Source organism: Salmo trutta, unplaced genomic scaffold (assembly GCF_901001165.1).
Source record: "Salmo trutta unplaced genomic scaffold, fSalTru1.1, whole genome shotgun sequence".
NCBI classification, from domain to species: domain Eukaryota; kingdom Metazoa; phylum Chordata; class Actinopteri; order Salmoniformes; family Salmonidae; genus Salmo; species Salmo trutta.
The window spans coordinates 12,626,025-12,651,337 of record NW_021822911.1 but is presented as its reverse complement, the minus strand read 5'-3'; the positions used below and the strand labels follow the sequence as shown (position 1 = coordinate 12,651,337).

Below are 25,313 nucleotides of genomic sequence, written 5' to 3'. Positions count from 1 at the left end.
TTTGTCCACAGAAACCAACAGGAGAGATCAGAGTCAGAGATTCTCAGTGGTCAGTCTTCCCAGAGTCATCAAATAGACCTGGACTCCATATTCAGTGTATGTGGTCCTTTATTGCACATTTGTTTTTGTTTACCTCAACTAAGTTGATCTGTCAATCATTCATTATTGTGTTAATGAGAAAGCATTTCTTCTCTTGCTAAACTGATTTACTTTATTTATTTCAGTTGCTTGAAGAGAAAATGATGACATTTGTGAAGAACGAGCTGAAGATGTTCAAGAGGATTCTTAGTCCAGAACTCCCAGAAGGCTTTGAGAGTCAGAAGCAGGATGAGGAAGTGGTGGATGCTGAAGATGAGAAGCAGGAGAGCAGTGCCAGAGAGGGGGCTCTGAAGATCACACTGCACGTCCTGAGGAAAATGAACCAGAAGGAGCTCGCTGACACACTGGAGAAATGTAAGATCTGTCTGCCTCATGTTGAATGCTGTTTTATAACATTTAAAAGCTGTAGCTAAAGTAAAGCTAAAGTAGCTGTGTAACTCAATGATATTGTAGCAGCCTTAACACAACACCTAGTGACCTCATCAAGTAGCAGCAGGGATGTGTTGTGTTGATTAATTTAGAGAGAGAGAGAGAGAGACAACATTAATAATACCATCAATAATACCAATAATAATATAATCAGTCACACCAGTCTGTAATGCATTATGAAAACATTTACACATTTATACAGACAGTTATATATGTGAAGAAATTAGTATAATTAAAAACTTTATAACAGTCCTACAATACTGTAGGCATTAAAACAGACGTAATATTAATATCCTCTGTGTTATTTCTTCATTCAGATGAGCTTGCTGTGATTTGCCAACGTGAACTCAAATCTAATCTAAAGAAGAAGTTTCAATGTGTATTTGAGGGGATCGCTAAACAAGGAAACCCAACACTTCTCAATAAGATCTACACAGAGCTCTACATCACAGAGGGTGGAACAGGAGAGGTCAATAATGAACATGAGCTGAGACAGATTGAGACAACAACCAGGAAACAAGCAAGACCAGAGACTGCAGTCAAATGTAACGACATCTTCAAACCCTTAACTGGACAAGACAAACTTATCAGAACTGTGCTGACAAAGGGAGTCGCTGGCATTGGAAAAACAGTCTCTGTGCAGAAGTTCATTCTGGACTGGGCTGAAGGAAAAGCAAATCAGAATGTCCAATTTGTATTTTCATTCCCTTTCCGGGAGTTGAATTTGATGAAAGATGAAAAACTCTCTTTGATTGAACTTCTCAATCACTTCTCAATGGAAACCAAACAATCAAGAATCTCCAACTACGACAAGTACAAAGTTCTGTTCATCTTTGATGGTCTGGATGAGTGCCGACTGCCCCTAGACTTCCAGAAGAACAAGATCTGTTGGGACGTCACAAAGTCAACCTCAGTGGATGTTCTGCTGACAAATCTCATCAAGGGAAATCTGCTTCCCTCTGCTCTCCTCTGGATAACTACCCGACCTGCAGCAGCCAATAGGATACCTTCAGAGTGTGTTGACCAGGTAACAGAGGTACGAGGGTTCAATGACCCACAGAAGGAGGAGTACTTCAGGAAGAGATTCAATGATGAGGACCTGGCCAGCAGAATTATCTCACACATAAAGACATCAAGGAGCCTCCACATCATGTGCCACATTCCAGTCTTCTGTTGGATTTCTGCAACAGTCCTCGAACACATGCTGAAACATAAGAGAGAAGAGATGCCCAAGACTCTGACTGAGATGTACACACACCTTGTGGTGTTTCATACCAAACAGAAAAATGAAAAGTATCTTGGGAAAGAAGAGACAGGTCCACACTGGAATAACGAGAGCATTCTGTCACTGGGAAAACTGGCTTTTCAACAGCTTGTGAACGGCAATCTGATTTTCTATGAAGAAGACCTGAAGGAGGCTGGCATTGATGTCAATGAAGCCTCAGTGTACTCAGGATTGTGCACACAGATCTTTAAAGAGGAATGTGGGCTGTACCAAGACAAGGTGTACTGCTTCGTGCATCTGAGCATTCAGGAGTTTCTGGCTGCTGTATATGTGTTCCTCTCATTCATCAACAACAATGAGAATCTAATGAAAAAACTGAAAACAAAAGACAAGTCTGAAGTTACTTTCTACAAGAGTGCTGTGGATAAAGCCTTACACAGTGAGACGGGAGACCTGGACCTTTTCCTCCGCTTCCTACTGGGCCTCTCACTGGAGTCCAATCAGAAGCACTTACGAGGACTACTGACAAAGACAAGAAGCAGCTCACAGAGCCATGAAGAAACAGTCAAGTACATCAAGCAGAAGATCGGGAAGAATCTCTCTCCAGAGAGGAGCATCAATCTGTTCCACTGTCTGAATGAACTGAATGACCATTCTCTAGTGGAGGAGATCCAAAGCTACCTGAGATCAGGAAGTCTCTCAGAACCCAACCTGTCACCTGCACAGTGGTCAGCTCTGGTCTTTGTGTTGCTGACTTCAGAAAAGGAGCTGGATGTGTTTGACCTGAAGAAATACTCCAGATCAGAGGAAGGTCTTCTGAGGCTGCTGCCAGTTGTCAAAGCCTCCAGAGCTGCTCTGTGAGTAAATAAAATGACATATAAGAACTAATTATCAGGAAGAAATATTCAGTTTAGAGAAAAATATGTATTATAATATGTATATAATATTATAATGAATAACATATTGAATAAATGCTTTGATTTTCACATTAGTATAACAATATGACCATACAACTCTAGGAGACAGAAGAAGAATCTATATGTTGTTTGAGAGAATAAACCAAATGCATCTGCCATAGTGTGCTTCTACACTAATCGTTAAATGAGCAGTGTGTTTGTGAAGTCATGATGATCTTTTTGTCAGGCTGTCAGGCTGTGGAGTCTCAGAGGAAGGCTGTGATTCTCTGGTCTCAGCTCTGAGGTCAAACCCCTCACACCTGAGAGAGCTGGACCTGAGTAACAATGGCCTGAAGGATTCAGGCGTGAAGCTGCTCTCTACTGGACTGGGGAATCCCCACTGCAGACTGGAGACTCTGAGGTCAGTATTATCAGATATGAAAGTACTTTATGCATGTTGTTCTCCCATTTGAAAAAGTCGTAATTATTCAGACATATTACTTATAGTGTATTAAAGTAGCCATAAGTTTAGCATGTTGTCCCATATTCCATGCCTGCTGTCACGTTTCTCTAAGACTGAACCCAGAAGCAGACCAGGACAAGGTGAGTAAAATGAAGGTGAGTATTTATTGGTAGTCTTGATGTGTAATTAACAATAACAAGAACAAAACAACAAGACTAGCTCAGGAAACATGTGGCTGATACGCTGGCACAACATACTGTTCATTGCTAACGATCCAGCAGGGAATGGATGTCAGCTCAGGGCTTATGAAGAGGTGATGATCAGGACCAGGTGTGCAGAAGGTTGATGAGATGCAGGTGCGGGTAATCACTAGGACTCCCGCCTAACTTCGTTGCCTGGCAACCAGACGGGGTAATAATATCACTAGATCTCCCGCCTAACTTCGTCGCCTGGCAACCAGATACGTTTCTGAACGCACCCTTAGACACCAAACAGAAAACAGTAAGGAAGGGGGATTCCTGACACCTGCAGTGATTACATCAAGCTTGTGATCCTACTAACTTGTTGAATTCATTTGCAGTTGGTCTTGGTTGTGTTTTGGATGATGTTTTTCCTAATAGAAACTGATTGGTGAATAATGTCCTGTCATTTTGGAGTCACTTCACTTGTATTGTCAGTGACTTCTACATTCATGTGGATGCTACCATGATTATGAATAACCATGAATGAATCGTGAATGATGATAAATGAGAAACGGAGGCACAAAGATCAAACCCCCTCTGTTATTGGTAATGGTGAGAGATTAGCATGTTTTGTTGTAGCCTCTGTTATTGGTAATGGTGTGAGGTTAGCATGTTTTGTTGTAGTCTCTGTTATTGGTAATGGTGAGAGGTTAGCATGTTTTGTTGTATCCTCTGTTATTGGTAATGGTGTGAGGTTAGCATGTTTTGTTGTAGTCTCTGTTATTGGTAATGGTGAGAGGTTAGCATGTTTTGTTGTATCCTCTGTTATTGGTAATGGTGAGAGGTTAGCATGTTTTGTTGTAGCCTCTTGTTATTGGTAATGGTGAGAGGTTAGCATGTTTTGTTGTAGCCTCTGTTATTGGTGATGGTGAGAGGTTAGCATGTTTTGTTGTAGGCTCTGTTATTGGTAACGGTGAGAGGTTAGCATGTTTTGTTGTAGTCTCTGTTATATGTAATGGTGAGAGGTTAGCATGTTTTGTTGTAGCCTCTGTTATTGGTAATGGTGAAAGGTTAGCATGTTTTGTTGTAGTCTCTGTTATTAGTAATGGGGAGAGGTTAGCATGTTTTGTTGTAGCCTCTGTTATTGGTAATGGTGAGAGGTTAGCAAGTTTTGTTGTAGTCTCTGTTATTGGTAATGGTGAGAGGTTAGCATGTTTTGTTGTAGCCTCTGTTATTGGTAATGGTGAGAGGTTAGCATGTTTTATTTTATCCTCTGTTATTGGTAATGGTGAGAGGTTAGCATGTTTTGTTGTAGCCTCGGTTATTGGTAATGGTGAGAGGTTGGTATGTTTTGTTGTAGCCTCTGTTATTGGTAATGGTGAGAGGTTAGCATGTTTTGTTGTAGCCTCTGTTATTGGTAATGGTGAGAGGTTAGCATGTTTTGTTGTAGCCTCTGTTATTGGTAATGGTGAGAGGTTAGCATGTTTTGTTGTAGCCTCTGTTATTGGTAATGGTGAGAGGTTAGCATGTTTTGTTGTAGCCTCTGTTATTGGTAATGGTGAGAGGTTAGCATGTTTTGTTGTATCCTCTGTTATTGGTAATGGTGAGAGGTTAGCATGTTTTGTTGTAGTCGCTGTTATTAGTAATGGGGAGAGGTTAGCATGTTTTGTTGTAGCCTCTATTATTGGTAATGGTGAGAGGTTAGCATGTTTTGTTGTAGCCTCTTACTGGTAATGGTGAGAGGTTAGCATGTTTTGTTGTATCCTCTTTTATTGGTAATGGTGAGAGGTTAGCATGTTTTGTTGTAGCCTCTTGTTATTGGTAATGGTGAGAGGTTAGCATGTATTGTTGTAGCCTCTGTTATTGGTAATGGTGAGAGGTTAGCATGTTTTGTTGTAGCCTCTGTTATTGGTAATGGTGAGAGGTTAGCATGTTTGTTGTAGCCTCTGTTATTGGTAATGGTGAGAGGTTAGCATGTTTTGTTGTAGCCTCTGTTATTGGTAATGGTGAGAGGTTAGGATGTTTTGTTGTAGCCTCTGTTATTGGTGATGGTGAGAGGTTAGTATGTTTTGTTGTAGTCTCTGTTATTGGTAATGGTGAAAGGTTAGCATGTTTTGTTGTATCCTCTGTTATTGGTAATGGTGAGAGGTTAGCATGTTTTGTTGTATCCTCTGTTATTGGTAATGGTGAGAGGTTAGCATATTTTGTTGTAGCCTCTGTTATTGGTAATGGTGAGAGGTTAGCATGTTTTGTTGTATCCTCTGTTATTGGTAATGGTGAGAGATTAGCATGTTTTGTTGTAGCCTCTTACTGGTAATGGTGAGAGGTTAGAATGTTTTGTTGTATCCTCTGTTATTGGTAATGGTGAGAGGTTAGCATGTTTTGTTGTAGCCTCTGTTATTGGTAATGGTGAGAGTTTAGTATGTTTTGTTGTAGCCTCTGTTATTAGTAATGGTGAGAGGTTAGCATGTTTTGTTGTAGCCTCTGTTATTGGTAATGGTGAGAGGTTAGCATGTTTTGTTGTAGCCTCTGTTATTGGTAATGGTGAGAGATTAGCATGTTTTGTTGTAGGCTCTGTTATTGGTAAAGGTGAGAGGTTAGCATGTTTTGTTGTAGCCTCTGTTATTGGTAATGGTGAGAGGTTAGCATGTTTTGTTGTAGCCTCTGTTATTGGTAATGGTGAGAGGTTAGCATGTTTTGTTGTAGCCTCTGTTATTGGTAAAGGTGAGAGGTTAGCATGTTTTTTGTGGCCTCTGTAACTTTCTCACTCATTATGATTCATTCATGATTCTTCTTAATCATGGCATCATCAGATTTTCGTTTTTAATTGTGAAACACATACAGTTGAAGTCAGAAGTGTACATGCACTTAGGTTGGAGTCATTAAAACGTGTTTTTGAACCTCTACAAATTTCTTGTTAACAAACTATAGTTTTGGCAAGTCGGTTAGGACATCTACTTTGTGCATGACACAAGTCATTTTTGAAACCATTGTTTACAGACAGATTATTTCACTTATAATTCACTGTATCACAATTCACGTGTGTCAGAAGTTTAAATGCACTAAGTTGACTGTGCCTTTAAACAGCTTGGAAAATTCCAGAAAATGATTTCATGGCTTTAGAAGCATCGGATAGACTAATTGACATAGTTTGGATGTATTTCAAGGCCTACCTTGAAACTCAGTGCCTCTTTGCTTGATATCATGGGAAAATGAAAAGGAATCAGCCAAAATCTCAGAAAAAAAATTGTAGACCTCCACAAGTATGGTTCATCCTTGGGAGCAATTTCCAAATGCCTGAAGGTAACACGTTCATCTGTTCAATCAATAGTACGCAAGTCTAAACACCATGGGACCACACTGCCGTCATACCATCCCAACTGTGAAGCACGGCGGTGGCAGCATCATGTTGTGGGGGTGCTTTGCTGCAGGAGGGACTGGTGCACTTCACAAAATAGATGGAATCATGAGGCAGGAAAATTGTGGATATATTGAAGCAACATCTCAAGACATCAGTCAGGAAGTTAAAGCTTGGTCACAAATGGGTCTTCCAAATGGACAATGACCCCAAGCATACTTCCAAAGTTGTGGCAAAATGGATTAAGGACAACAAAGTCAAGGTATTGGAGTGGCCATCACAAAAGCCTGACCTCAATCCTATAGAAAATTTGTGGCCAGAATTGAAAAAGCGTGTGTGAGCAAGGAGCCCTACAAACCTGACTCAGTTACACCAGCTCTGTCAGGAGGAATGGGCCAAAATTCACCCAACTTATTGTGGGAAGCTTGTGGAAGGCTACCTGAAACATTTAACCCAAGTTAAACCATTTAAAGGCAATGCTACCAAATACTAATTGAGTGTATGTAAACTTCTGACCCACTGGGAATGGGATGAAAGAATTAAAAGCTGAAATAAATCATTCTCTCTACTATTTTTCTGACATTTCACATTCTTAAAATAAAGTGGTGATCCTAACTGACCAAAACCAGGGAATTTTTACTAGGATTAAATGTCAGGAATTGAAAAAATTCAGTTTAAATGCATTTGGCTAAGGTGTATGTAAACTTCTGACTTCAACTGTATGTATTAAAATACCCTCAAATAAAAGGTGACATTATATACTGTCACCTCATATGAAACATTTGATCTGAAATCCAAGATGTTGGAGTATAGAGCCACATTTAAAATGTTTGCTTCACTGTCAAAATAGATATGATGTGGACTGTATACTCAATACAATCTAAATCTGATACCTCACTGTCTGTCTTCTGACTGATACTGCTTTTTAAACTGGTCTGGTCAGTCTACTCAAATATTTGTCCTTTACATGTTTCTATCTGCAGGCAAAACTTTGATAATTTGTCATTTTTAATGATGATACATTAATTTACGAATAGATATGGAAGGTTTCAGGACACTGATATCTGAATATGTTGAAAAATGATACTGCCACTATTTTCACCACCAAAGCATAGCAGTGTGATTTTAATGTGATTTGACTCTTTGCAGGCTGTCAGGCTGTGGAGTCACAGAGGAAGGCTGTGCTTCTCTGGTCTCAGCTCTGGAGTCAAACCCCTCACACCTGAGAGAGCTGGACCTGAGTAACAATGACCTGAAGGATTCAGGAGTGAAGCTGCTCTCTGCTGGACTGGGGAATCTCCACTGTAAACTGGAGACTCTGAGGTCAGTATTCCTGTAGTTGGTCAACAAGTTTACCAGGCACACATAGTCCACACCATATGTGTTTGGACAGTGAAGCTTACAGTTTTAAATGTGGTGCTATGCTCCAGCATTTTGGATTTGAGATAGAATGTTTCATATCAGGTGACAGTACAGAATGTCACCTTTTATTTGAGGGTATTTTCATACATAGCTGTGTTACTGTTAAGAAAGGAAAGCACTTTATGTATTTAGTTCTCCCATTTGAAAAAGTTGTACATATTTGGACAAATTCACTTATATTGTATTAAAGTAGCCATAAGTTTAGTATTTAGTCCCATATTCCATGCCTGCAGTGATTACATCAAGCTTGTGATTCTACAAACTTGTTGAATGCATTTGCAGTTTGTCTTGGTTGTGTTTTGGATTATGTTTTTCCTAATAGAAACTGAATGGTGAATAATGTCCTGTCATTTTGGAGTCACTTCACTTGTATTGTCAGTAAGAATAGAAGATGTTTCTGAACACTTCTACATTCATGTGGATGCTACCATGATTATGAATAATCATGAATGAATCGTTAATGATGATGAATGAGAAAGTTACAGAGGCACAAAGATCAGACCCCCTCTGTTATTGGTGTTATTCTGTATACTTCTGGCCCTTCTTTGGATACTGTGTTAACCAACCTCCAGACGACCTTCAATGCCATACAACTCTCCTTCCGTGGCCTCCAACTGCTCTTAAATACAAGTAAAACTAAATGCATGCTCTTCAACCGATCGCTGCCTGCACCTGCCCGCCTGTCCAGCATCACTACTCTGGATGGTTCTGACTTAGAATATGTGGACAACTACAAATACCTAGGTGTCTGGTTAGACTGTAAACTCTCCTTCCAGACTCACTATAAGCATCTCCAATCCAAAGTTAAATCTAGAATTGGCTTCCAATTTCGCAACATAGCATCCTTCACTCATGCTGCCAAACATACCCTTGTAAAACTGACCATCCTACCGATCCTCGACTTCAGCAATGTCATTTACAAAATAGCCTCCAATACCCTACTCAGAAAACTGGATGCAGTCTATCACAGTGCCATCCGTTTTGTCACCAAAGCCCCAGATACAGTGGGGGGAAAAAGTATTTGATCCCCTGCTGATTTTGTACGTTTGTCCACTGACAAAGAAAGGATCAGTCTATAATTTTAATGGTAGGTTTATTTGAACAGTGAGAGACAGAATAACAACAAAAACATCCAGAAAAACTCATGTCAGAAATGTTATAAATTGATTTGCATTTTAATGAGGGAAATAAGTATTTGACCCCCTCTCAATCAGAAACATTTCTGGCTCCCAGATGTCTTTTATACAGGTAACGAGCTGAGATTAGGAGCACACTCTTAAAGGGAGCGCTCCTAACCGCAGCTTGTTACCTGTATAAAAGACACCTGTCCACAGAAGCAATCAATCAATCAGATTCCAAACTCTCCACCATGGCCAAGACCAAAGAGCTCTCCAAGGATGTCAGGGACAAGATTGTAGACCTACACAAGGCTGGAATGGGCTACACGACCATCGCCAAGCAGCTTGGTGAGAAGGTGACAACATCTGGTGCGATTATTTGCAAATGGAAGAAACACAAAAGAACTGTCAATATACCTCGGCCTGGGGCTCCATGCAAGATCTCACCTCGTGGAGTTGCAATGATCATGAGAACGGTGAGGAATCAGCCCAGAACTACACGGGAGGATCTTGTCAATGATCTCAAGGCAGCTGGGACCATAGTCACCAAAAAAACTATTGGTAACACACTACGCCGCGAAGGACTGAAATCCTGCAGTGCCCGCAAGGTCCCCCTGATCAAGAATACATATACATGCCCGTCTGAAGTTTGCCAATGAACATCTGAATGACTCAGAGGACAAATGGTGAAAGTGTTGTGGTCAGATGAGACCAAAATGGAGCTCTTTGACATCAACTCAACTCGCCGTATTTGGAGGAGGAGGAATGCTGCCTATGACCCCAAGAACACCATCTCCACCGTCAAACATGGAGGTGGAAACATAATGCTTTGGGGGTGTTTTTCTGCTAAAGGGACAGGACAACTTCACTGCATCAAAGGGACGATGGACGGGGCCATGTAGCGTCAAATTTTGGGTGAGAACCTCCTTCCCTCAGCCAGGGCATTGAAAATGGGTTGTGGATGGGTATTCCAGCATGACAATGACCCAAAACACACGGCCAAGGCAACAAAGGAGTGGCTCAAGAAGAAGCACATTAAGGTCCTGTGGCCTAGCCAGTCTCCAGACCTTAATCGCATAGAAAATCTGTGGAGGGAGATGAAGGTTCAAGTTGCCAAACGTCAGCCTCGAAACCTTAATGACTTGGAGAAGATCTGCAAAGAGGAGTGGGACAAAAAAAACCTGACATGTGTGCAAACCTGGTGGCCAACTACAAGAAACGTCTGACCTCTGTGATTGCCAACAAATCAAATCAAATCAAATCAAATTTATTTATATAGCCCTTCGTACATCAGCTGAAATCTCAAAGTGCTGTACAGAAACCCAGCCTAAAACCCCAAACAGCAAGCAATGCATGTGAAAGAAGCACGGTGGCTGGGAAAAACTCCCTAGGAAAAACTCCTGAGAAAGGCCAAAAACCTAGGAAGAAACCTAGAGAGGAACCAGGCTATGAGGGGTGGCCAGTCCTCTTCTGGCTGTGCCGGGTGGATATTATAACAGGACATGGTCAAGATGTTAAAATGTTCGTAAATGACCAGCACGGTCAAATAATAATAATCATAGTAATTGTCGAGGATGCAACAAGCACGTCCGGTGAACAGGTCAGGGTTCCGTAGCCGCAGGCAGAACAGTTGAAACTGGAGCAGCAGCATGGCCAGGTGGACTGGGGACAGCAAGGAGTCATCATGCCAGGTAGTCCTAGGGCTCAGGTCCTCCGAGAGAGAGAAAGAAAGAAAGAAAGAAAGAAAGAAAGAAAGAAAGAAAGAGAGAATTAGAGAGAGCACATTTACATTCACACAGGACACCGGATAAGACAAGAGAATACTCCAGATGTAACAGACTGACCCTAGCCCCCCGACACATAAACTACTGCAGCATAAATACTGGAGGCTGAGACAGGAGGGATCAGAAGACACTGTGGCCCCATCCGATGATACCCCCGGACAGGGCCAAACAGGCAGGATATAACCCCACCCACTTTGCCAAAGCACAGCCCCCACACCACTAGAGGGATATCTACAACCACCAACTTACCGTCCGAAGACAAGGCCGAGTATAGCCCACAAAGATGTCCGCCACGGCACAACCCAAGGGGGGGGCGCCAACCCAGACAGGAAGACCACGTCAGTGGCTCAACCTACTCAAGTGACGCACCCCTCCCATGGACGGCATGGAAGAACACCAGTAAGTCAGTGACTCAGCCCCTGTAAAAGGGTTAGAGGCAGAGAATCCCAGTGGGAAGAGGGGAACCAACAAGGCAGAGACAGCAAGGGCGGTTCGTTGCTCCAGCCTTTCCGTTCACCTTCACACTCCTGGGCCAGACTATACTTAATCATAGGACCTACTGAAGAGATAAGTCTTCAGTAAAGACTTAAAGGTTGAGACTGAGTCTGCGTCTCTCACATGGGTAGGCAGACCATTCCATAAAAATGGAGCTCTATAGGAGAAAGCCCTACCTCCAGCCGTTTGCTTAGAAATTCTAGGGACAATTAGGAGGCCTGCGTCTTGTGACCGTAGCGTACGTGTAGGTATGTACGGCAGGACCAAATCGGAAAGATAGGTAGGAGCAAGCCCATGTAATGCTTTGTAGGTTAGCAGTAAAACCTTGAAATCAGCCCTTGCCTTAACAGGAAGCCAGTGTAGGGAAGCTAGCACTGGAGTAATATGATCAAATTTTTTGGTTCTAGTCAGGATTCTAGCAGCCGTATTTAGCACTAACTGAAGTTTGTTTAGTGCTTTATCCGGGTAGCCGGAAAGTAGAGCATTGCAGTAGTCGAGCCTAGAAGTAACAAAAGCATGGATTAATTTTTCTGCGTCATTTTTGGACAGAAAGTTTCTGATTTTTGCAATGTTACGTAGATGGAAAAAAGCTGTCCTTGAAGCAGTCTTGATATGTTCTTCAAAAGAGAGATCAGGGTCCAGAGTAACGCCGAGGTCCTTCACAGTTTTATTTGAGACGACTGTACAACCATCCAGATTAATTGTCAGATTCAACAGAAGATCTCTTTGTTTCTTGGGACCTAGGACAAGCATCTCTGTTTTGTCCGAGTTTAAAAGTAAAAAATTTGCAGCCATCCACTTCCTTATGTCTGAAACACAGGCTTCTAGCGAGGGCAATTTTGGGGCTTCACCATGTTTCATTGAAATGTACAGCTGTGTGTCGTCCGCATAGCAGTGAAATTTAACATTATGTTTTCGAATGACATCCCCAAGAGGTAAAATATATAGTGAAAACAATAGTGGTCCTAGAACGGAACCTTGAGGAACACCGAAATTTACAATTGATTTGTCAGAGGACGAACCATTCACAGAGACAAACTGATATCTTTCCGACAGATAAGATCTAAACCAGGCCAGAACTTGTCCATGTAGACCAATTTGGGTTTCCAATCTCTCCAAAAGAATGTGGTGATCGATGGTATCAAAAGCGGCACTAAGATCTAGGAGCATGAGGACAGATGCAGAGCCTCGGTCTGACGTCATTAAAAGGTCATTTACCACCTTCACAAGTGCAGTCTCAGTGCTATGATGGGGTCTAAAACCAGACTGAAGCGTTTCGTATACTGTATTTATTTATTTAGCTCCTTTGCACCCCATTATTTCTACTTTGCACTTTCTTCCGCTGCATATCTACCATACAACAAGGGTTTTGCCACCAAGTACTAAGTCATGTTTTGCAGAGGGGTCAAATACTTATTTCCCTCATTAAAATGCTAATAATTGTACAACATTTTTGACATGTGTTTTTCTGGATTTTTTTGCTGTTATTCTGTCTCTCACTGTTCAAATAAACCTACCATTAAAATTATAGACTGATCATTTCTTTGTAAGTGGGCAAACGTACAAAATCAGCAGGGGATCAAATACTTTTTCCCCCACTGCACTACCCACCACTGCGACCTGTACGCTCTCGTTGTCTGGCCCTCGCTTCATACTCGTCGCCAAACCCACTGGCTCCAGGTCATCTACAAGACCCTGCTAGGTAAAGTCCCCCCTTATCTCCGCTCACTGTTCACCATAGCAGCACCCACCTGTAGCACGCGCTCCAGCAGGTATATCTCCCTGGTCACCCCCAAAGCCAATTCCTCCTTTGGCCGCCTCTCCTTCCAGTTCTCTGCTGCCAATGACTGGAACGAACTACAAAAATCTCTAAAACTGGAAACACTTATCTCCCTCACTAGCTTTAAGCACCAGCTGCCAGAGCAGCTCACAGATTACTGCACCTCTACATAGCCCATCTATAATTTAGCCCAACTACTTCTTCCCCTACTGTATTTATTTATTTAGCTCCTTTGCACCCCATTATTTCTACTTTGCACTTTCTTCCGCTGCATATCTACCATTCCAGTGTTTTACTTGCTATATTGTATTTACTTTGCCACCATGGCCTTTTTTTGCCTTTACCTCCCTTATTTCACTAAATTTGCTCACATTGTATATATACTTATTTATTTAATGTATAAGTGAATAGTTTGTTTTACTTTGAAGTTGAAGTTTTGACCAATAAGGTCGCTTGTTAAGTTGTGGCCAATGGGAGTTGACCTGGTTAACGGGAGGGAAAAAGACATTGATGAAAGGATGGTCGTTTTACCTCAGGACGGTTGGTGAAGAAAAATTATAAAAGAAGACGACAGAACTACAACAAAACCCATAGCTACTAAGACATGAAGGGAAATACATGTTTTATTTAATAAAAGAGTTGTTATAATTTAGTTAAAACTTAGTAAAGACTGAAGCTACTGTCTCGTCGTGGAGGTATTAGCCAGTCTAGAGGTTAGCCTAGCATCGTGTGACACCGGGAGATAATTGCTTGGGAAGCTTAACGAGTTCGTGTTGCCATGGTGATATCGGTTACGGCTAAGGAGTACTGTCTGCATGGGTAGCTGTGTTGCCATGGGGATATCGGTTACTAAGGAGGACTGTCTGCATGGGTAGCTGTGCTGCCATGGGGATATCGGTTACTAAGGAGTACTGTCTGCATGGGTAGCTGTGTTGCCATGGGGATATCGGTTACTAAGGAGGACTGTCTGCATGGGTAGCTGTGCTGCCATGGGGATATCGGTTACTAAGGAGTACTGTCTGCATGGGTAGCTGTGTTGCCATGGGGATATCGGTTACTAAGGAGGACTGTCTGCATGGGTAGCTGTGCTGCCTTGGACTTGGTGAGGAAACCTGCATGGAACTGCCATACTTCGCTGAGGGAATATCTACCAAGTCGTGAGTAACCACAATGTGAGGTGCTTCATTTGGACACGGGTTGTGCACGACTCATTGGGGTTTATTTAAAAAAATATATATTTTGATGTTGTGTCTGAACATGTATTTGTGTTTGAAAATGTTTTAATACACATATGGAACGTTATGTATGTTGCCTTGGTGGAGTCATTGATTGTTTCAATTTAATGCATGGGATGGTTTATCCTGATTCAATAACAGAAACCTATAATCATTTCATCTGAAGTTAATACCCTATTGTCATAACCCTAGATAGTTTACAATAGGAATTCTTATTGGAGATGTCCTTCTCACCTAACATCCCATGCTGTTGAGATACTCTACATATGTTAATATTGTGAGAGTCATATTCAAGCCTGGTGAGAGGGTTACATTTGTTTAACTCCATGTGTAACTCTGTGTTATATGTGTCAAACTGCTTTGCTTTATCTTGGCCAGGTCGCAATTGTAAATGAGAACTTGTTCTCAACTTGCCTACCTGGTTAAATAAAGGCGAAATAAATAAATAAATTGGTAAAGGTGAGAGGTTAGCATGTTTTGTTGTAGTCTCTGTTATTGGTGATGGTGAGAGGTTAGCATGTTTTGTTGTAGCCTCTGTTATTGGTAATGGTGAGAGGTTAGCATGTTTTGTTGTAGCCTCTGTTATTGGTAATGGTGAGAGGTTAGCATGTTTTGTTGTAGCCTCTCTTATTGGTAATGGTGAGAGGTTAGCATGTTTGTTGTAGTCTCTGTTATTGGTAATGGTGAGAGGTTAGCATGTTTTGTTGTAGCCTCTGTTATTGGTAATGGTGAGAGGTTAGCATGTTTTGTTGTAGTCTCTGTTATTAGTAATGGTGAGAGGTTAGCATGTTTTGTTGTAGCCTCTCTTATTGGTAATGGTGAGAGGTTAGCATGTTTTGTTGTAGTCTCTGTTATTGGTAATGGTGAGAGGTTGGCATGTTTTGTTGTATCCTCTGTTATTGGTAATGGTGAGAGGTTAGCATGTTTTGTTGTAGGCTCTGTTATTAGTAATGGGGAGAGGTTAGCATGTTTTGTTGTAGCCTCTGTTATTGGTAATGGTGAGAGGTTAGCATGTTTTGTTGTAGCCTCTTACTGGTAATGGTGAGAGGTTAGCATGTTTTGTTGTATCCTCTTTTATTGGTAATGGTGAGAGGTTAGCATGTTTTGTTGTAGCCTCTTGTTATTGGTAATGGTGAGAGGTTAGCATGTATTGTTGTAGCCTCTGTTATTGGTAATGGTGAGAGGTTAGCATGTTTTGTTGTAGCCTCTGTTATTGGTAATGGTGAGAGGTTAGCATGTTTGTTGTAGCCTCTGTTATTGGTAATGGTGAGAGGTTAGCATGTTTTGTTGTAGCCTCTGTTATTGGTAATGGTGAGAGGTTAGGATGTTTTGTTGTAGCCTCTGTTATTGGTAATGGTGAGAGGTTAGCATGTTTTGTTGTAGCCTCTGTTATTGGTAATGGTGAGAGGTTAGGATGTTTTGTTGTAGCCTCTGTTATTGGTGATGGTGAGAGGTTAGCATGTTTTGTTGTATCCTCTGTTATTGGTAATGGTGAGAGGTTAGCATGTTTTGTTGTAGCCTCTGTTATTGGTAATGGTGAGAGTTTAGTATGTTTTGTTGTAGCCTCTGTTATTGGTAATGGTGAGAGGTTAGCATGTTTTGTTGTAGCCTCTGTTATTGGTAATGGTGAGAGGTTAGCATGTTTTGTTGTAGCCTCTGTTATTGGTAATGGTGAGAGATTAGCATGTTTTGTTGTAGGCTCTGTTATTGGTAAAGGTGAGAGGTTAGCATGTTTTGTTGTAGCCTCTGTTATTGGTAATGGTGAGAGGTTAGCATGTTTTGTTGTAGCCTCTGTTATTGGTAATGGTGAGAGGTTAGCATGTTTTGTTGTAGCCTCTGTTATTGGTAATGGTGAGAGGTTAGCATGTTTTGTTGTAGACTCTGTTATTGGTAAAGGTGAGAGGTTAGCATGTTTTGTTGTGGCCTCTGTAACTTTCTCACTCATTATGATTCATTCATGATTCTTCTTAATCATGGCATCATCAGATTTTTGTTTTTAATTGTGAAACACATACAGTTGAAGTCAGAAGTGTACATGCACTTAGGTTGGAGTCATTAAAACGTGTTTTTGAACCTCTACAAATTTCTTGTTAACAAACTATAGTTTTGGCAAGTCGGTTAGGACATCTACTTTGTGCATGACACAAGTCATTTTTGAAACCATTGTTTACAGACAGATTATTTCACTTATAATTCACTGTATCACAATTCCAGTGGGTCAGAAGTTTAAATGCACTAAGTTGACTGTGCCTTTAAACAGCTTGGAAAATTCCAGAAAATGATGTCATGGCTTTAGAAGCATCGGATAGACTAATTGACATAATTTGGATGTATTTCAAGGCCTACCTTCAAACTCAGTGCCTCTTTGCTTGATATCATGGGAAAATGAAAAGGAATCAGCCAAAATCTCAGAAAAAAAATTGTAGACCTCCACAAGTATGGTTCATCCTTGGGAGCAATTTCCAAATACCTGAAGGTAACACGTTCATCTGTTCAATCAATAGTACGCAAGTCTAAACACCATGGGACCACACTGCCGTCATACCATCCCAACTGTGAAGCACGGCGGTGGCAGCATCATGTTGTGGGGGTGCTTTGCTGCAGGAGGGACTGGTGCACTTCACAAAAAAGATGGAATCATGAGGCAGGAAAATTGTGGATATATTGAAGCAACATCTCAAGACATCAGTCAGGAAGTTAAAGCTTGGTCACAAATGGGTCTTCCAAATGGACAATGACCCCAAGCATACTTCCAAAGTTGTGGCAAAATGGATTAAGGACAACAAAGTCAAGGTATTGGAGTGGCCATCACAAAAGCCTGACCTCAATCCTATAGAAAATTTGTGGCCAGAATTGAAAAAGCGTGTGTGAGCAAGGAGCCCTACAAACCTGACTCAGTTACACCAGCTCTGTCAGGAGGAATGGGCCAAAATTCACCCAACTTATTGTGGGAAGCTTGTGGAAGGCTACCTGAAACATTTAACCCAAGTTAAACCATTTAAAGGCAATGCTACCAAATACTAATTGAGTGTATGTAAACTTCTGACCCACTGGGAATGGGATGAAAGAATTAAAAGCTGAAATAAATCATTCTCTCTACTATTTTTCTGACATTTCACATTCTTAAAATAAAGTGGTGATCCTAACTGACCAAAACCGTGGAATTTTTACTAGGATTAAATGTCAGGAATTGAAAAAATTGAGTTTAAATGCATTTGGCTAAGGTGTATGTAAACTTCTGACTTCAACTGTATGTATTAAAATACCCTCAAATAAAAGGTGACATTATATACTGTCACCTCATATGAAACATTTGATCTGAAATCCAAGATGTTGGAGTATAGAGCCACATTTAAAATGTTTGCTTCACTGTCAAAATAGATATGATGTGGACTGTATACTCAATACAATCTAAATCTGATACCTCACTGTCTGTCTTCTGACTGATACTGCTTTTTAAACTGGTCTGGTCAGTCTACTCAAATATTTGTCCTTTACATGTTTCTATCTGCAGGCAAAACTTTGATAATTTGTCATTTTTAATGATGATACATTCATTTACGAATAGATATGGAAGGTTTCAGGACACTGATATCTGAATATGTTGAAAAATGATACTGCCACTATTTTCACCACCAAAGCATAGCAGTGTGATTTTAATGTGATTTGACTCTGCAGGCTGTCAGGCTGTGGAGTCACAGAGGAAGGCTGTGATTCTCTGGTCTCAGCTCTGAGGTCAAACCCCTCACACCTGAGAGAGCTGGACCTGAGTAACAATGACCTGAAGGATTCAGGAGTGAAGCTGCTCTCTGCTGGACTGGGGAATCTCCACTGTAAACTGGAGACTCTGAGGTCAGTATTCCTGTAGTTGGTCAACAAGTTTACCAGGCACACATAGTCCACACCATATGTGTTTGGACAGTGAAGCTTACAGTTTTAAATGTGGTGCTATGCTCCAGCATTTTGGATTTGAGATAGAATGTTTCATATTAGGTGACAGTACAGAATGTCACCTTTTATTTGAGGGTATTTTCATACATAGCTGTGTTACTGTTAAGAAAGGAAAGCGCTTTATGTATTTAGTTCTCCCATTTGAAAAAGTTGTACATATTTGGACAAATTCACTTATATTGTATTAAAGTAGCCATGAGTTTAGTATTTAGTCCCATATTCCATGCCTGCAGTGATTACATCAAGCTTGTGATTCTACAAACTTGTTGAATGCATTTGCAGTTTGTCTTGGTTGTGTTTTGGATTATGTTTTTCCTAATAGAAACTGAATGGTGAATAATGTCCTGTCATTTTGGAGTCACTTCACTTGTATTGTCAGTAAGAATAGAAGATGTTTCTGAACACTTCTACATTCATGTGGATGCTACCATGATTATGAATAATCATGAATGAATCGTTAATGATGATGAATGAGAAAGTTACAGAGGCACAAAGATCAGACCCCCTCTGTTATTGGTGTTATTCTGTATACTTCTGGCCCTTCTTTGGATACTGTGTTAACCAACCTCCAGACGACCTTCAATGCCATACAACTCTCCTTCCGTGGCCTCCAACTGCTCTTAAATACAAGTAAAACTAAATGCATGCTCTTCAACCGATCGCTGCCTGCACCTGCCCGCCTGTCCAGCATCACTACTCTGGATGGTTCTGACTTAGAATATGTGGACAACTACAAATACCTAGGTGTCTGGTTAGACTGTAAACTCTCCTTCCAGACTCACTATAAGCATCTCCAATCCAAAGTTAAATCTAGAATTGGCTTCCAATTTCGCAACATAGCATCCTTCACTCATGCTGCCAAACATACCCTTATAAAACTGACCATCCTACCGATCCTCGACTTCGGCAATGTCATTTACAAAATAGCCTCCAATACCCTACTCAGAAAACTGGATGCAGTCTATCACAGTGCCATCCGTTTTGTCACCAAAGCCCCAGATACAGTGGGGGGAAAAAGTATTTGATCCCCTGCTGATTTTGTACGTTTGTCCACTGACAAAGAAAGGATCAGTCTATAATTTTAATGGTAGGTTTATTTGAACAGTGAGAGACAGAATAACAACAAAAACATCCAGAAAAACTCATGTCAGAAATGTTATAAATTGATTTGCATTTTAATGAGGGAAATAAGTATTTGACCCCCTCTCAATCAGAAACATTTCTGGCTCCCAGATGTCTTTTATACAGGTAACGAGCTGAGATTAGGAGCACACTCTTAAAGGGAGCGCTCCTAACCGCAGCTTGTTACCTGTATAAAAGACACCTGTCCACAGAAGCAATCAATCAATCAGATTCCAAACTCTCCACCATGGCCAAGACCAAAGAGCTCTCCAAGGATGTCAGGGACAAGATTGTAGACCTACACAAGGCTGGAATGGGCTACACGACCATCGCCAAGCAGCTTGGTGAGAAGGTGACAACATCTGGTGCGATTATTTGCAAATGGAAGAAACACAAAAGAACTGTCAATATACCTCGGCCTGGGGCTCCATGCAAGATCTCACCTCGTGGAGTTGCAATGATCATGAGAACGGTGAGGAATCAGCCCAGAACTACACGGGAGGATCTTGTCAATGATCTCAAGGCAGCTGGGACCATAGTCACCAAAAAAACTATTGGTAACACACTACGCCGCGAAGGACTGAAATCCTGCAGTGCCCGCAAGGTCCCCCTGATCAAGAATACATATACATGCCCGTCTGAAGTTTGCCAATGAACATCTGAATGACTCAGAGGACAAATGGTGAAAGTGTTGTGGTCAGATGAGACCAAAATGGAGCTCTTTGACATCAACTCAACTCGCCGTATTTGGAGGAGGAGGAATGCTGCCTATGACCCCAAGAACACCATCTCCACCGTCAAACATGGAGGTGGAAACATTATGCTTTGGGGGTGTTTTTCTGCTAAAGGGACAGGACAACTTCACTGCATCAAAGGGACGATGGACGGGGCCATGTAGCGTCAAATCTTGGGTGAGAACCTCCTTCCCTCAGCCAGGGCATTGAAAATGGGTTGTGGATGGGTATTCCAGCATGACAATGACCCAAAACACACGGCCAAGGCAACAAAGGAGTGGCTCAAGAAGAAGCACATTAAGGTCCTGTGGCCTAGCCAGTCTCCAGACCTTAATCGCATAGAAAATCTGTGGAGGGAGATGAAGGTTCAAGTTGCCAAACGTCAGCCTCGAAACCTTAATGACTTGGAGAAGATCTGCAAAGAGGAGTGGGACAAAAAAAACCTGACATGTCTACAGACCTGGTGGCCGACTACAAGAAACGTCTGACCTCTGTGATTGCCAACAAGGGTTTTGCCACCAAGTACTAAGTCATGTTTTGCAGAGGGGTCAAATACTTATTTCCCTCATTAAAATGCTAATAATTGTACAACATTTTTGACATGCGTTTTTCTGGATTTTTTTACTGTTATTCTGTCTCTCACTGTTCAAATAAACCTACCATTAAAATTATAGACTGATCATTTCTTTGTAAGTGGGCAAACGTACAAAATCAGCAGGGGATCAAATACTTTTTCCCCCACTGCACTACCCACCACTGCGACCTGTACGCTCTCGTTGTCTGGCCCTCGCTTCATACTCGTCGCCAAACCCACTGGCTCCAGGTCATCTACAAGACCCTGCTAGGTAAAGTCCCCCCTTATCTCAGCTCGCTGGTCACCATAGCAGCACCCACCTATAGCACGCGCTCCAGCAGGTATATCTCCCTGGTCACCCCCAAAGCCAATTCCTCCTTTGGCCGCCTCTCCTTCCAGTTCTCTGCTGCCAATGACTGGAACGAACTACAAAAATCTCTAAAACTGGAAACACTTATCTCCCTCACTAGCTTTAAGCACCAGCTGCCAGAGCAGCTCACAGATTACTGCACCTGTACATAGCCCATCTATAATTTAGCCCAACTACTTCTTCCCCTACTGTATGTATTTATTTATTTAGCTCCTTTGCACCCCATTATTTCTACTTTGCACTTTCTTCCACTGCATATCTACCATTCCAGTGTTTTACTTGCTATATTGTATTTACTTTGCCACCATGGCCTTTTTTTGCCTTTACCTCCCTTATTTCACTAAATTTGCTCACATTGTATATATACTTATTTATTTAATGTATAAGTGAATAGTTTGTTTTACTTTGAAGTTGAAGTTTTGACCAATAAGGTCGCTTGTTAAGTTGTGGCCAATGGGAGTTGACCTGGTTAACGGGAGGGAAAAAGACGTTGGTGAAAGGATGGTCGTTTTACCTCAGGACGGTTGGTGAAGAAAAATTATAAAAGAAGACGACAGAACTACAACAAAACCCATAGCTACTAAGACATGAAGGGAAATACATATTTTATTTAATAAAAGAGTTGTTATAATTTAGTTAAAACTTTAGTAAAGACTGAAGCTACCGTCTCGTCGTGGAGGTATTAGCCAGCCTAGAGGTTAGCCTAGCATCGTGTGACACCGGGAGATAATTGCTTGGGAAGCTTAACGAGTTCGTGTTGCCATGGGGATATCGGTTACTAAGGAGGACTGTCTGCATGGGTAGCTGTGCTGCCATGGGGATATAGGTTACTAAGGAGTACTGTCTACATGGGTAGCTGTGCTGCCTTGGACTTGGTGAGGAAACCTGCATGGAACTGCCATACTTCACTGAGGGAATATCTACCAAGTCGTGAGTAACCACAATGTGAGGTGCTTAATTTGGACACGGGTTGTGCACGACTCATTGGGGTTTATTATTATTTTTATTTCTTTTAAAATAAAGGTGAAATAAATTAGTAATGGTGAGAGGTTAGCATGTTTTGTTGTATCCTCTGTTATTGGTAATGGTGAGAGGTTAGCATATTTTGTTGTAGCCTCTGTTATTGGTAATGGTGAGAGGTTAGCATGTTTTGTTGTAGCCTCTGTTATTGGTAATGGTGAGAGGTTAGCATGTTTTGTTGTAGCCTCTGTTATTGGTAATGGTGAGAGGTTAGCATGTTTTGTTGTAGTCTCTGTTATTGGTAATGGTGAGAGGTTAGCATGTTTTGTTGTAGCCTCTGTTATTGGTAATGGTGAGAGGTTAGCATGTTTTGTTGTAGCCTCTGTTATTGGTAATGGTGAGAGGTTAGCATGTTATGTTGCTGTCTCTGTTTTTGGTAATGGTGAGAGGTTAGCATGTTTTGTTGTAGCCTCTGTTATTGGTAATGGTGAGAGGTTAGCATGTTTTGTTGTAGCCTCTGTTATTGGTAATGGTGAGAGGTTATCATGTTTTGTTGTAGCCTCTGTTATTGGTAATGGTGAGAGGTTAGCATGTTTTGTTGTAGCCTCTGTAACTTTCTCTCTCATTATTATTCATGATTCATTCATGATTTGTATTAATCATGTTATCATCAGGATAAATTTAGTAGTGTTTAGAAACATGTTATCTACTCACTTAGACAGAATATTATCCAGTCATCATCCACCATTTTATTATTGGGCAAAACACAACCAAAACAAACTGCAAATGCGGCCAACTAGTTTACAACCAAACACTAATCTTTTGACTACTTTAAAACACTATAAATGAATTGGTCAGAAAACATATGACTTCTTTAAATAGGGGGACTAGATACATAAAGTGCTTTTCATTTTCTAAATGGTGAAACAGAAATGTATGAAAATATCCTCAAATAAAAGGTGACATTATATACTGTCACCTCATATGAAACATTTGATCTGAAATCCAAAATGTTGGAGTTTAGAGCCACATTTAAAATGTTATCTTCACTGTCAAAATAGATATGGTGTGGACTGTATACTCAATACAATCTAAATCTGATACCTCACTGTCTGTCTTTTGACTGGTCAGTCTACTCAAATATTTGTACTGTACATATTTCTCTACAAGTAATATGATCATTTAAAATAAAGATTCATTAATTGATGAATAGATTTGGCAGGTTTCAGGACACTGATTTATATAAACTGGTCTGGTCAGTCTTCTCAAATATTTGTACTATACATTTTTCTCTCTGCAGGCAAAACTTTGATAATTTATAGTTTATATTATGATACATTAAATTATGAATAGATATGAATAGATATGGAAGGTTTCAGGACACTGATGTATCTGAATATATTGAAGAAATATACTGCTACTTTTTTCACCACCAAAGAATAGCAGTGTGATTTTAATATGATTTGACTCTTTGCAGGCTGACAGGCTGTCTAGTCACAGAGGAAGGCTGTGCTTCTCTGGTCTCAGCTCTGAGGTCAAACCCCTCACACCTGAGAGAGCTGGACCTGAGCTACAATCACCCAGGAGACTCAGGAGTCAGACTGCTCTCTGCTGGACTGGAGGATCCACACTGCAGACTGGAGAAACTCAAGTATGTAGAGGGTTTACGTCAATGTTCATATCAGACATGTTTGACTTTTCAGGCTATTTAAGACAAACATTCTGACCACCACTTGGACAAAGTTATATGCTGACTGTGTCCAGTGTGTGTGTCCAGTGTGTGTGTCCAGTGTGTGTGTCCAGTGTGTGTGTCCTGTGTGTGTGTCCAGTGTGTGTGTGTGTGTCCAAGTGTGAAACACACATACACACACACACAGGACATACACACACACAGGACATACACACAGGACATACACACAGGACATACACACAGGACATACACACAGGACATACACACAGGACATATACACAGGACATACACACAGGACATACACACAGGACATACACACACACACACACAGGACACACACACACACAGGACACACACACACACACACACACACACACACACACACAGGACACAGGACACACACACACACACAGGACACACAGGACACACACACACACACACAGGACAGACAGGACAGACACACAGGACACACACACAGGACACACACACAGGACACACACACACACACACAGAGGACACACACACACACACGACAAATACACACACAGGACACACACACACACACACAGGACACACACACACACACACACACACACACACACAGGACACACACAGGACACACACACACACAGGACACACACAGGACACACACACACACAGGACACACACAGGACACACACACACACACACACACACAGAGGACACACACACACACACACAGGACAAATACACATAACACACACACAGGACACACACACACACACAGGACACACACACACACAGGACATACACGACACACACACAGCACACACACACACACAGGACACACACACAGGACACACACACAGGACACACGCACACACAGAGGACAAATACACACACACACACACACACACACACACACACACACACACACACACACACACACACACACAGGACAAATACACACACACACACACACACACGACAAATACACACACAGGACAAATACACACACACACAACAAATACAAATACACACACACACACACACACACGACACACACACACAGGACAAATACACACACACACACACACACACACACAGGACACAGGACACACACACACACAGGACAAATACACACACACAGGACAGACACACAGGACACACACAGGACACACACACACAGGACACACACACACAGGACACACACACAGGACACACACACACAGGACACACACACACACAGAGGACACACACACACACACGACAAATACACACACAGGACACACACACACACACGACAAATACACACACAGCACACACACACACAGGACACACACACACACAGGACACACACAGGACACACACACACACAGGACACACACAGGACACACACACACACACACACACAGAGGACACACACACACACACACGACAAATACAC

General features: G+C 41.5%; 1 protein-coding gene across 1 annotated transcript in view; it reads left to right on the top strand.

Moving 5' to 3' along the window:
- Positions 1–233: 233 nt before the first annotated feature.
- The window catches only part of LOC115186652 (NLR family CARD domain-containing protein 3-like), a gene marked incomplete at its 5' end in the record, with an annotated part of 35,043 nt that continues 9,963 nt past the window's right edge, over positions 234–25,313 (top strand). Inside the window, 5 exons of the mRNA XM_029746211.1 lie at positions 234–453; positions 846–2,610; positions 2,897–3,070; positions 18,165–18,338; positions 23,675–23,848. Of these exons, the coding sequence (XP_029602071.1) occupies positions 234–453; positions 846–2,610; positions 2,897–3,070; positions 18,165–18,338; positions 23,675–23,848 (2,507 nt within the window). The remainder of the gene's footprint in view (positions 454–845; positions 2,611–2,896; positions 3,071–18,164; positions 18,339–23,674; positions 23,849–25,313) is intronic.